This window comes from Arachis ipaensis, chromosome B3, assembly GCF_059453495.1.
Source record: "Arachis ipaensis isolate K30076 ecotype BB chromosome B3, ASM5945349v1, whole genome shotgun sequence".
Classification (NCBI taxonomy): domain Eukaryota; kingdom Viridiplantae; phylum Streptophyta; class Magnoliopsida; order Fabales; family Fabaceae; genus Arachis; species Arachis ipaensis.
Window position 1 is genome coordinate 40958624 of NC_142438.1, and position 14549 is coordinate 40973172.

Consider the following 14549-nt stretch of genomic DNA (forward strand, 5'->3'; position numbering starts at 1 on the left):
CTAGCTTGATTCCTATTAATTGTGATGATCAGTGGGTGCAGCGTATGTCTAGAATGCTGGGTTGTAAGATTGCCTCTTTGCCGGTGAAATACTTGGGGATCCAGTTAGGAGCGAACCCGAGGTTGGTGAGGACTTGGAAGCCCATTATAGAAAAAGTGGAGGAGAAGCTGAGCATCTGGAAAGCCAAAATCCTCAATAGAGCCAGTAAACTGGTGCTTATTAAATCCGTTTTGAACAGTCTCCCTGTCTATTATTTGAGCTTGTATAAAATGCCAAAGGCTGTGGTAGAGAAACTGATTTTCCTACAGAGAAGGTTTCTTTGGAGCAAGGAGGATGGATGGAAGGAATGGTATGGCAATGGTCAGATGGGAGGTGGTGCAGGCTCCCAAAAAACTTGTTGGTTTAGGGGTTGGGGATGCTATGGTGCGTAACTCAGCCCTTCTCTTTAAGTGGTGGTGGCGATTTTCAAAGGAGGATTTCCCCTTATGGAAGAAGGTGGTGTGTTCTTGTAACAATCTGAGTCCCAATGTGATGCTGTCATCCCAGGTGTTACCTACTCGGGGGGGGACCATGGAGGGATATCTGCCAAATACAGTTCAAGGATCAACAAGTAAGACAGGAGATGATTAATGGGTTGGCTATGGAGATTGGTGATGGGAGAGGAACTCGGTTCTGGGAGGATGTATGGTTGCGTGGTAGGTCCCTGAAAGACTTATTTCCGAGGCTTTTCTCAGTTTCAAACCAAACAGGATCTGTTATAGGGGATTGTGGATTCTGGGACGGGTTAGAGTAGAGATGAAACTTTCAGTGGAGACAAGAGCTTTTCCAATGGAAATTGGAACTAGTGAACCAGTTGCATGAAACTTTAAGACTGGTTAAACTTGCATATGATAGAGAGGATAGAGTTGTGTAAAAATTTGATAAACAAGGTGTTTTTTCTACTAACTCTTTTGTGCAGGAATTGCAGGTGGAAATGCTTCCAGAAGATATAGCAAGTTACAGCTTTACTAAGACAGTTTGGAAAGGTCTAGTCCCGCCAAGAGTTGAATTATTTGTTTGGTTTGTTTTGATTGAAAGGGTCAATACAAAGGAGAGGCTGAGTCGATTGGGAGTAGTTACTCAGGAAGATGTGACATGTGTGTTATGTAATCAAGGTGTTGAATATGGTCACCACTTATTTCTTGGTTGTTATTTTTCTTGGCAGGTTTGGTGTGCTTGGCTGTCCTTTGTTAGAAGACAATGGTCGTGCCCAGAGACGCTAAAGGAACATTTTCAAAGTTGGACTGAGCTACCAACTAGTAAACAGGAGCGGAAGAGGTGGATGGTATGTTTCTGTACGATTATATGGAATATTTGGCTAGAAAGGAATAGAAGGATCTTTCAGAATAAAGGAAGAGGGGTTGAAGAGGTTATACAACAGTCCTTCATGAACTATAAGGAGTGGCTAGGTGTAGATCCCTTCTATTGTTGATGACATTGCCGAAGGTGACAGGAGGTAAGGTATCTATTAGTATTACATGAGCTTGCTTTAGTCTGTTGACCGTAGTTGGTCTGTTGTCTTGTGCTCCACTTGTTGTGTTGAGCTTTTACTTTCAAAAATAAAAGATAATAATAATAATAATAATAATATGATTCTTATTGTCAAACATAGAACTCAAACAGATTTAATTGAATTGCCAAAAACAGAAAGTTAATTATAGTTGCAGTGTTAGTTAGAATTCTTTAATTTTTCGAGTGCTTAGTTAGTCTATAAATTCAGCACTTTCTTCTTTTTGAGTGACAGAGCTTAATTCATTTGATAATACACTCATGTAATTTATTTTTTATTGCTTTCTTCTTCTTTACTTTTTCATTTTCTGATTTGCTTCAAGACTCAAACTCATAGCTTTTTTGTTGTGCAAGACTTATTCTAAATTCTGTCATGGTATCAGGAGCTTAAAGTTCTAATTGATCTATGGCTGATTCTGCCAACAATTCACTTTCCTCTTCAATCAACAATGCTCCCAACTCAGATCTCAATCAAATTATAGCATATACAAGATTGATGAATCAAAGGCTTTTTACCTTAATTGGAGACAAATTGAAAAAAATCAATCATAGAACATGACAATAACAAGCTATTACAAAAATTTATAGTCAAAGTTTATAAAATCTTCTTCCTAAGAAGATTCCAACTCGCTCTGCCACTGAAGAAGATAAACTAGCAAATAAAGAATCAGCTTCTTACAAACAATGGAGACCGAAGGACTACAATTTGATCTCTTGGATGCTAGCATCTATAGATACATCTTTCCACAATAAAATGGCAGGATTATAATTTGCTTATCAGATTTGGGAGAAAATTGAAGGTTATTCTAGTAAGTCAACATAAGGTGAAGCAATTGAAATCTCAAATAAAATTCATCAAGAAACATAGTCTCTCCGCAACTAATTATGTGTTCAACATAAAAAATGTGGCATTCTCTTTAGCAGTCTTAGGAAGTCCTCTCACTCTTCAACAACACATTGAAGCTTTACTTGAGGACCTCAATGCTGAGTATCAAATACTTTTATCCAGAGTTAATTCTAAACCAGAATTGTACTCTTTATAATGAGGTAGAAACTCTAATTCTGTCACATGATAATTTGACTAAAAAAATTTTAAACTCCAAACAATCTTCTTCCACAAGCACACTTGACTCAAGAAAATTTCAATCCACAACAAAATTCTAGTAGAGGATCAGCTGGTAGAAGAGGCAGGGGTGGTAGGTTTAATAGAGGTGGAAAGTTCTTCTTCTCATCATCAAGACCACAATGTTAAGTGTGTGGCCGAACTAGACACGCATTGCTTAGCATTATTTTTACAGATTTAATCAAGAAATACCACCACCTTCTCAATCCTCCTTTCAAGGGTTCAGGCCAAATTCTTCTTTTAATTCAATCACTGCCTCACAAATTTCTACATCTTCCTCCACACCATATAACACCCAACCATACAGAGCTTTACGCTTAAACCGTAAAACAGAGATGGTGAGGTATTACGACCTCTAAAATAAAATATATACATAGATATAGTTGAAAGAATGCGTAACTAGGAGCCTTGAAGAAAAGGTTAAACAGAAACCGCAAAATGAAAATCGCATCGCTCACAAAAATGGATAGCCAGATAAAAAGAAAGGATAAAGCATATATACATAAAGAGTAGAATACCAAGAAAATACAGAATATCAAGTTCCAGACTCGACCTACAAAATCAAGGCCGAGCAGAGTATATATATATATAACCCAAAATATCCCAAAACAGAAAATTGACAACTTATTTTTCCAAGTCACCTTTAAGAGGGACAAACTTAAAATATATACAGAAGATAATCTATATACATATATACATAGCTTAAGTACAAAATATAACATACCAAACTAAAACTTTGCTTGCTCAGGAGATCTCTAGACGCTCAGCAAGGTGACTCTCAACCTGCATCTGAAAAACAACAATATATGTAATGAATGAGAATCGGAGATTCTCAGCATGGTAAAGCTGCCAACGTAGGTAATATATAAGGCCCAGAAAAGCCAAAGACAATCCTATAACTCCGACACTCAGAATTATATTAAACCAGAAATTAGGTAAACTATCTAAAGTATTCAGGTTCTAACCCTAACTTTAACCTAATACTCCACTTTCTGTCTCCTCCAACCCTCCGAATCACTGGTAGAACTACCCTCGTCACGCCTCCGCCAAACAAGGGTCTCTCAGTTGCAAAGACATACAAGACAAACAAAGAAAACATAAATAGAATGCAATTACAGAAAGTAGAACAAATAGCAGATTAGCATGACTAAATAATTAGGCAAACTAAATAATGCACACTTAAGTAAAATAGACAAATACACATCATGTATGCCTGCCCTATGGCTAATGAGTCTCATCTATTGGTTATATAGCCGAACCCAACATGTCCAGTAGCTAACCCTGGACAATCCCTCCGTGCATGCATCCCTAAGAGTCTATGTATATAATCACAATCGTTCATTTATCATCTCGTTGGGGGAAGTTTTGGAGAGTTAAAGTGTCCAGCACATCTTGTGACATAGGTCAACAGAGTATCGAGTCTCAACTTGTAGCAAGTGGTGGCAAGCCACTACGTCTACCCAGAAAAACTCGTATCTCAGATAATAAAAGTGCAAATGCCATTAGTCATTCAATATCAATCAATCATTATCAATACAGTCTTCATTCATTTCATATTCAGCATATCCGCACTTCTCAAACATAAATCATCATTTCATAATCTTCTTTCGTTACCAAGTTACTCCCCTCTTTAGGTTCACCTCTCTCCATATAACTAGAAACTAAATATTTCCCATATGATTATTTCCTAAAAAGCGTTGACTGCACTTTCTAAGTCTTAAAATTTATAATTCTGTTAAGTTTGACTCTAAACCACATCATATAAGGTTACTAGTGTCTAACTTTAGCTAGGAAAATTGTAATTATTAGACATGTATTGTTTAAGCTGATGTTTCAAAATTTTTTATATTAAATTATTTCTTGTCAAACCTTCTTTCTATTCTAAACGCTACTAAAAATGCACTCAGTACCGTTAAATTTACCATCAAATTTTTCTATAGACATTATTGTTGGATTTTACTGTGGATTTTCCAACAATAAGAAGAAAAATTTTGTTTCTAGAAAATATTACTGAAGGTTTTATGGGCCTTGAGAAAGGGGGGTTTGAATCAAGGTTTAAACTTGAAGCGTGTAACAAAGCATGCAGAAGATTTTTCTAGTTTAGTCTCTTGCAACAACAGAAAATAAATGAGAAATGAGGAAAGAGTAAAGAGAATGACACTAGCATGTATCCTAGCTCAACCTCGAAGTTGAATGAAGTCTACGTCCAGTCTCCACCACAATAATGGTGAAATTTCATTATATCCAATTCAAGATTACAATCACCAATGCCTAAACCAAGATCAAGACAAAGACAAAATGAACCAAGCTGGTTCTGTGCTATGACAAACGAAGCAACGATTCCATGTTTCACAAATCAACGCCAAGACCAAACCAATTTGCCAAAACTAAACAAAAACCAAGACAAACTAAATATGAAACAATGTGATCTTTTCTTCTTAGTTTATGACTATTCACTCCTAGGCTTTTTCAAATAATCTCTCAATGAATCATAAGCCTTTTCTCTTTATACCAGGAAGGTTCAAACAAAACTGAATATTAAGGTGAAGAAGAAGACACTCAACATGTTGTCTTGTTTTCTGAATATTTCTCCTTAAGTGCCTTGAAACCTGATTCTTCTTCTTATATCATAAACCTAGCTTTTTGCTAGCCATTGCAATAAATCAATCTTCATAAAAATTTGATACTTCCTTCTTTTGGGTAGCAGCACAAGTTTCTATATTTCTATTAGAATATATTAAGATCAATTAACATTTATTAGAATTATTTAGCATATTTGAATATTTATTATAGGATATTACGTCTTTATTATTTTAATTCTCTTAGCACTTATAAATACCCTTCTATATTGTATCATTCTAAACAATTTGAATAAACTCAATAATACACAAAATCCTTTCTGCAGTTTAATCTTTTATTTCTAACAATATCCTTCGTATCTTGCCCTTGATAATTAATTATTTTCAAACATAATCAAATCAATGCTTTATTATTCACACTAGTTATTTGCTGTCGAATCTCTCTCATAATTGTCATGATTGTTTGCTTTCTTATTTGGCATCATTAATCTGTTTCATATTTTGATCTTAATGGTTGATTCTTTTCAAATCAAATCCAATCACCATACATGTTAATACCAAACCTAAAACTTTATAACAGAAATAATCACACCATAAATTGAAATTAATTTTTAATCAATCAACCAAATATTTGTTATCATAATAAATAATAAAATCTTTTTTCAAACTCAATAGTTACTACCAAATTTAGTTTTCTGTTAGAAAATCCAATAGTAACTAATGGGATCAAACATTGCATATCATTTAACAAAAATAACTTACTGGCAAAAAATCTTACATTTAAGCTAGGAATTTATTCCTTTCATACCTCCTTCTCTCCTCACTTCTGAAACTCTCAATTTTTAAAATCTCTCCTCCCTCCACTCTTTTTAGCCACCACCATTCACCTAGGACGCTACTTTGTTGCACTATTGTCGCCCCTCCACTATGGTCACCATCGTTATTAAAGAGCGTTCATCAAGAATACCTCACTGTCTCTAATGCGATGCGCTGTTGCTGCTTGTCTCTTTGCTGAGTTGTTTTCGCCACTACTATTTGTCTCCGTCAGTCGCGTCATCTCCCTTTCTCCTTAATCCATGTATGTCTATTTCCTTTTCTTCTTTTTTTTTTTTTTTTTTGCTCAACTTTTAACATTCTGCTTTATCACCAGTAATTAGTACCACCACTACCACTAACCACTACTACCACCACCACAACTACTGCACTAGTCTCCTCTCCCATTACTGTGCCGCCATTGTCTCCTTTAGGTAAGTGATCTTTTTTTTATTTTTATTTTTATTTTATTAAATTTTAGTATATATTTGTAATCCGCGTTTTTTTTTTTTAGTGAAAACTCATTTCTCTCATACTACTCTTAGTATTCCTTTAATCTCATCAGCACATGCATAGTCTTCTTCTAATAATAAATTAATAATGCTAACTCTAATGCTAGTACTACTACTCTTCAAATTCTGCTAGTATTAATTATATTCTACTCTGTTTCTTCGTCATATAATTTGTAATGATAATTCTTCAGCTAATACCACTAACATCTCTGCTTCAGTACATAGTTCCTACTACTTCTGCTAATGTAGCTGCTACTGCAACTCTTACTTCTTATACACCTTCAATTCCATCTAATTGGAATTAAATCATAAACCTAATTCGGAGGGTTGTTTATAGTTGAGTTATTAAGCTACGATTATATTTAAGAGTAATTCGACCATAATTACATTATATTAGAAGAAGTAGAAATTTAAATAGTTATTTTTAGAGTTTAAGTCATTAGGTGAAGTTGAATTCTAACACCTATTTTGATCCATTGTTTCTTATCTTTTACACTACTATCATTTTTCACTTTTTTACTTCGCAATTAATCATCTAAGTAGTTTGAATAGTGATAAACTCAATTGAACTGATACTTGAATTAATTCTCGAGAGAACAACTCTTTTACTCATTTTTTTATTCGAGACTTTGTCCACTTGTCAAAACTAAATTATACAAATTCAGCAACAAAACAATCCAATATAACACATATATATAAACATCAAAATAAATCAAAATCTTGTATTTAAACATATTTATATGTATTTTATATATTTTATAATAAAATAACTAAAACTTTTACTATAAAATATTTTTATAATAAAATAATCATTTTTTTTTGGGTTCAAATGTTGCCTAATGTAATCACTGATATATGAACTTATCCATCAATGTATTTGTCAATTTTTTTTTTTAGAAATATGTAAACCACTATTCAAAGAAATATGTGATAGTATACCACATGTTTCTTGTAATGACTTCAATATATATCCAAATTGATGACTTGTAAGTCATTTATTAGGAACAAATGCATAGTTTTTCTCAATAGACATGCAAATAATTTCTCAAGTAGATATTTATTTGAAACCAAATAAAATTCTAGAGATGGGACCTATGGGAGTAAGAAAATAAAATTGGAGCTCCTATCCCAACAAAACGTTAGTTATCATAAATGTAGTTTAAAGTCGTTATTTAAGACCAAGTTGTCCTTATCAACCTACCCTTCCCTTTGTAATCTATATCTATATACCTATAATAAAATATATAATAAAAAAAATTAAGTACGATTTTAGTCACTAACGTATAGATTAAAATTTTTTTTTATTTTTAATTTTTTTAAATACAAAATCGTCATTAAGGTTTAACTTGATTTTAAAATCGTTTTTCGAACTAAAATACCCTTATCTGCATCTCTTCCTCTTCATCACTTACTAATACGTTCTTCTCCATTTTTCAAATTTCTTCCTTTTTCTCTCATAACCAACCTCCTCCCCCAGATCGCCATTGTCCTCATCCTCCTCATCGCTTTCTTTGCTATCATCGCTCTTGTCTATTCGTCATCTTTTTTTATTTTTTCTCTATCTCACTGTCACTCTCACCCTTACTCTCAATCTGCTGCTGCGGCTATCCTGCTTCCAGTCTCGAGCCTTCGCACCTCCCTCAAACTCGCACCCTCGCTTTCGTGTTGCATCGTGTTCAGCCACTCGCTGAATCGCTCTTTCTCTCTCTCTCTCTTCGCACACCCGTCAGTCTGTTAATACGCTTTCGCATCATTTCATCTCTCCTTCATTTGTCTCGCCGTCCATTTTTCCTCTCAGCCATTGCATCGTCGACGGCCTTTTCAGGTCTCTTCTTAGTGGTGGTAGCGGCAATTTTGAATTCTCCCTATCTTCTCAAATCTCTTTCCCGCATGGTGTGTTGTTGTTTTTGTTGAAGTTGAAAGAATTTTTTTTCTTTTTTTGCTTCAGAAAAGAAAATATGAATATTGTATTGTTGTTGTTGAATTTGAAAGATTAGAAAAAGATGTTGTTGTTATTCTTAAATTTAAATGTTATGTTGTTGTTTGTAATGGATGTAATGAATATTTTTGCAATTTGGATGGCGCGTCGGAGGTGGCGGCGGAAGCAGAGGCAAAAATAGATTGTGAACAGCTTCTTCTTCTTCTTTCCAACTCCTTCTTCTTATTCTTCTTTCGCTCCTCCTTTGCAGGAGAAGAAACACTCTCTTTTTTTTATTTTATAATTTTTTAGTAGGAGTAATTTGGTCCAAAATTTTAAAATTTAAGTAAAAAAGATGATTTTAAAACTAAGTTAAATCTTAAAGACGATTTTGTATGAAAAAAAAAGTTGGTGACAAAAAAAATTTTTGACCTATACCTTAAGAACTAAAATCGTACTTAACCTAAACCGTAAAAAAATTTACAATAACTATGTGTTAGAGATATAACCATTAATGTTACCTTCTCCCATCAGCTTAAGCTTTTCGAACGAGTGGTTTCATAATATGGTATCAAAACTCTATGTCCGAAAGGTCAAGAGTCCGATTCTTGGTGAACTCCAAAAATAAAAAAACAATAGCATAAGAAAAATAAAAGAGAAAAAAAAGGCAACACTATGCACATAATTTTCTTTAACAAAATATCTTTATTATTATTATTATTATTATTATAAACATTTGAAGTCAAAATCTAAAAAAAGTGTTTATCTATATTTATTATTATTTACATATAGGAAAAGGATAGATTAATAAACAAATATGTTATATACAGTTATATAATAGTAGTCGTATAGGGAGAGATAGAAGTAATTAAGAAGCTAAGAACTAAGAAACATGTGTGAGGACATATTCCTTGTCTACAATTAACGAATAAAATAGTAATTGGCATTCAAATTAGGAGTAGTGTCACGAAAAAAAAAAATTCGGAGGAGTAGTAGAGAGTTGACAAAATAAATCAAGTGGGGAAAGTTGCTTAACACATCACGCAAACCCTAATTACCATAGCATACGGTTCATGTACTTCCATACTACGTCACTACGTTCTCATTTCTAATAATTTCTTCTCCATTCCGTCCCATCCGTACGTCCTTTTTTTCATTCACCTCAGTCTTTCACGTCCATCCCCGCCCTTGTTTTTATAATAACAATATCATATGACCGCCAATTTTATTTTTTAATATTTGATTCATAAATATATTTTTATACTAATTTTTAAATTTAAAATTTAAATTATAAATCTTGATTAATATTAATAAAAAGGATTAGTCGTCGTCTTTAGTATTTTTCTTTTTATAATATATTATAAAAAATAACTAAAAGTTCCAATTCATTCTCTTAGTTATCTTTTTAATTTTAAATAAAAAATTTTAAATTTTTTATTATTTTGATGTTTTTTAAAAAATATATATTTATATATTTTTTATTCTTTTAAATATGATAAAAAAATCATTAAAAAGATGAATTAAAACTCAGTCAATAGTCTTATTTATAAATAGATGGAATAATTATTATATTTGTAAACCATAACTAAGACTTAACATATTAAAATTAAAACATGATAATATAAATAAAAATTGATAGAATATACAAAACTTTTAATGTACATATTATTGAACATTAGAAAATAATACTTTTATTTTCTGTTTTAAAATAATAACTGTTTTGGAGTTTAGTATATACATTGATTGATAATCCAAGATATTTTCAAGAAAATGATATTTAAATATATAAAAAAAAATGAAAGGCTATCATCATCAATTGAATTGCAAACTTTAATGTAATAGGATAAACTTTTTTTTTTTGTTAAAATAACATTTCCCCTATTTATATATGGAAGCACACACTACGGTCTCATTATCATCATCAATTCATCTCCAACAGCTCCCCTTCCTTCTCTCTCTTCTCTCCCCCTCTCTCTCTCTCTCTCAAAATCTTTGCAATCAAACTCCGTGTTTTTCAGGGTGGGTTGTGTATTGCATAGTAAATTGAAATTTCTAAGTATGATGTACGAACACACACATAATCATCTGGTTCATCATCAGCAACCAGTAACGATGACTATGGATACCATGAAGATGGATATGATAAGAAGGAATAAGAGGGAGAGGAACAAAGAATCCAACAACAACAACAACAACAACGAAGACAACAACAATAAGCTTCGCACCGTTGACTTGAGTTGCATGTCGTTGGAGTCTCTCCCTATTCCTTCTCTTGATTTAGCTACCATTTCCAAGTTGGACCTTTCCAACAACAATCTCCAGGTTCGTACTTAGAAATTTATTGCAATACAAAATATTCTTTTCTTGAAAGATTACCTATTTTTTTCTTTTTACTCTTTTATTCATTAAAAATAATATATTTAGACAAAAATTAATAAATTCATAAAATATAAAGAAAAGTTAATTTGAGAAAGAGAGATATACCATGGAAGATTCTTTTTATTTATGAATTATTTCTTATTATGTGTATAGAATATTCCGGAGTCGTTAACGGCGAGACTACTGAACTTGACGGTGTTGGACGTGCACTCGAACCAGCTAAGGTCCCTCCCAAATTCAATTGGTTGCCTCTCTAAGCTTAAGATTTTGAATGTCTCTGCCAACTTCATCCAATCCCTTCCTCAAACTATTGAAAATTGCAGGTAACTATATATATTATATATCTAATTTTAGATATAACTTAAAGTAATTAAATAATAATAATAATAATAATAATAATAATAATAATAATAACAATAAAAACATTAGGATGAACATTGCACGCATACATCATTATCAACTTATCATCAACTTATTAGCTACATATATACTACCCTTTTTAAATTAAAACACTTGATATAGTTGCTTCCTTTTAATGTATAGATAATACACCAAATGTGTCGCTGCTAATAATTAATTTTTGCGGCAGTGTTATTCTCTTTTGTTATATGTAACAGTATAATATATATATATATATATATATATATATATATAATAATATATATATATATATTATTACGTTGTGCTATATGTAATTAATTTTATGTGATATAGTCTTCAGCATATTAATTAGAAGAAGAATTTTCTACACACTTTAATAATTTATGGATAAAATTTGAATGAAAAAGTATAGATAAATAATTTTTAATCAGTCAACTTTAAATAATTATAATTAATATTTATTGATTTTATATTTTTTAAGAAAATAAAATTTAAATAAGTATTAATTAATGACAATTTAAAAAATTAAAATTATTAATTAATGATAAGTTGACCGGGTAAGTATTAGTCATTTAAGGGAGTTCAACTTGAATAAGTAGTAGATGATTATAATTAATAATGTGTCTTCTACCTATATACGTCGATACGCATATATCTCCCTCAAACTTGTCGTTTGTTATTCCTTAATTTTCTTTTGTCCTGATATCGCAATGTTATAGAACTGTTTATTATAAAAAATTAAATTAATAAAATAGAGATATACATAAATAATTATATATTTAATACAGTTTTCCATGTTAGTTTTTTCTTTTAATTTTGTACAATCATATATTTTCTGTTTTATACTGAACCATTTTTTTAAAAGGGAAGCAAAGATCAAATTTTAAATTTTTTTATGACAAAAATTTTAATATTATATTATTATAATATAATTAATCCCAAAAATTTAAGTCAATAAAAAAATATAAATAATTATATTTCTAACCATCAAAATTATATATTAACAAACGTAGACTTATCCTCTTGTGTCTTCGTAATCTTAATATTAGTAAATCATTGTAGAGTTTTCTATTGACTATTTATTGAAGCAAACCCACCTAATAAATCAATAATTAATTAAGTCTATATTCTCTTATATGTTTCCTGTTTGTCAATTAATTATGTAATCATATATGGTTACCCTATGATCTCTGAAAATATCTTAAAGTAATATCGGAACTAAGCATATACTTTTGCTATATATGATTCTGCCAACTCATATCTTATGAAATAGCATATCAAAAGTTCGTTTTCAACGTAACCATCATTAAACTAATTTTGAAGAATAGAAAACAGAAAATAAAGATCAGATATGATGAAATGAACCTCGTGGGCTGCTATCAGCCGATAACAAATTGGGCTTTATGAGTAACAATTTTATGTTATTTTTTTAAGGTAAAGAAAATATATATCTTCGTTTTTCTCTAGATGTATAGCTATATAGTTGACTTTTTATAAAATAAAATGGAAGGTGGACGGCACCTGGCTAAAATAAATTCAGTTGAAAATTTATTTTAGAAAAGAAAAAAAAAGTTGTAGTTGTTTATAAGTCCGTGACACTTTGAACGGGAAATCGTACATAGGGTTACGTTCCAAGAGATTGACCGAGGAAGTTTTGATTAACAAAGAATTTCAATTTTTAATCTTTCACACTGTTCCAAAGCCACAGATAATAATTTATACTTTAGATGAAAACAACAAGAATATAAAAATTTTCTAAATATAACGTCCTGTTATTAGCCTCAGTCTGTTAATTCCACAATCCATTAATCAGTCCTAGTAGTTCTTACGTCACAAAATCTAAAACCGGAGATTGCTTACAATTTATTCAAAACAATTATTAACGTGTATGCATATGGCTTTGAATTTTGACCCACCAGAGCCTTAGAAGAACTGAATGCTAACTTCAACAAGTTAAGCAAGTTGCCGGATACAATAGGGTTTGAGCTCATAAACCTCCAGAAGCTGTCCGTCAACTCCAACCAGCTTGTGTTCCTTCCAAGCTCCACCTCTCACCTTATGGCCCTCAAGGTCCTCGACGCGCGCCTTAACTGCTTAAGGTCTCTGCCCGAAGACCTTGAGAACCTAGTCAACCTTGAGACGCTCAATGTGAGCCAGAACTTCCGGTACTTGGACACACTACCCTACTCCATAGGGCTTCTATTGTCCCTCACTGAGCTTGATGTTAGCTACAACAACATCAAGACTTTGCCCAATTCCATTGGGTGCCTCCAGAAGCTCCAGAAGTTGTGTGTCGATGGGAACCCGCTTGCTTCGCCGCCATTGGAGGTGGTTGAGCAAGGGTTAAATGTGGTGAAGGAGTTCTTGTGTCATAAGATGAACTCGTCAGGGGACCAGAGTAGCAAAAAGAAGAAGTCGTGGGTGAAGAATTTCGTCAAGTGTGGAACATTCCAAGGACGCATCAATAGTGGTATGAAACGGCCGCAACATGACGGTTTCACCAAGCTTAAGCATCAGTCCATCGATGGTCTCGCCTCGCCTGGCGGCTTCATGGGGATGCTCTCACCTCTTCGCATCTTCTCACCTCGTCGTTCCTTTAGTTGAGAGCCAATGCAGTTTAGAATGTTTTGTTGGGATCAAAATAGATCAAAAATTTTGTGGATGAGTTCCCTAAACGCCAAAATCCACTCATTCATATAAAATTTCACTCTATTTTGGCCCCTCACCCAACATATACTAATAGAATAGTAGTCTTGTCTATATGTTAAACTCTAGCAATCATGGGGTGTGTGTTAACTATAGGCCAGTACATTTGTAAATTTGAAGTTTATTGCCATATCAACTTATAGCCAATTTTACTCTTCTATCTATCTATCTATCTATCTGACATTTTATATCCATCAAACATTTTGCTCACAAAAGACAACTGGCGAATTTTTAAACAAAATTGGTCAGAATGATCTCGCTCACTTGCAAAAACTATCTCTAAAGAAAAGGATATCCTCAATAATAATAATAATAATAATAATAATAATAATAATAATAATAATAATAATAATAATAATAATAATAATAATAATAATAATTGTTGAGTCATGATTTGGTTACTAATCCTTGTGATAACAAATATAATTGATATTTTTTTATTTTAACTTATTTATAAACATTGTAGGTATTAATAAATAAGCAATTAAGTTTCACAATCAAACAATCCATGATTTCGTACAAAACAACACATAATTGACAATTATCTTCAAGAATCAGATTGCTTTACAATAGAGAAATTGTCGCACATT

The 14549-nt window shown here is 32.0% G+C and overlaps 1 protein-coding gene across 1 annotated transcript; it reads left to right on the forward strand.

Moving 5' to 3' along the window:
• Positions 1-10388: 10388 nt before the first annotated feature.
• On the forward strand, positions 10389-14117 carry LOC107630355 (plant intracellular Ras-group-related LRR protein 1). The gene is made up of 3 exons (XM_088509216.1): positions 10389-10815; positions 11026-11195; positions 13173-14117. Exons 1-3 carry the CDS (start codon positions 10552-10554, stop codon positions 13855-13857), a joined length of 1119 nt encoding a protein of 372 aa, XP_088365342.1. The 5' UTR covers positions 10389-10551; the 3' UTR covers positions 13858-14117.
• The last annotated feature ends 432 nt before the right edge of the window (positions 14118-14549 follow it).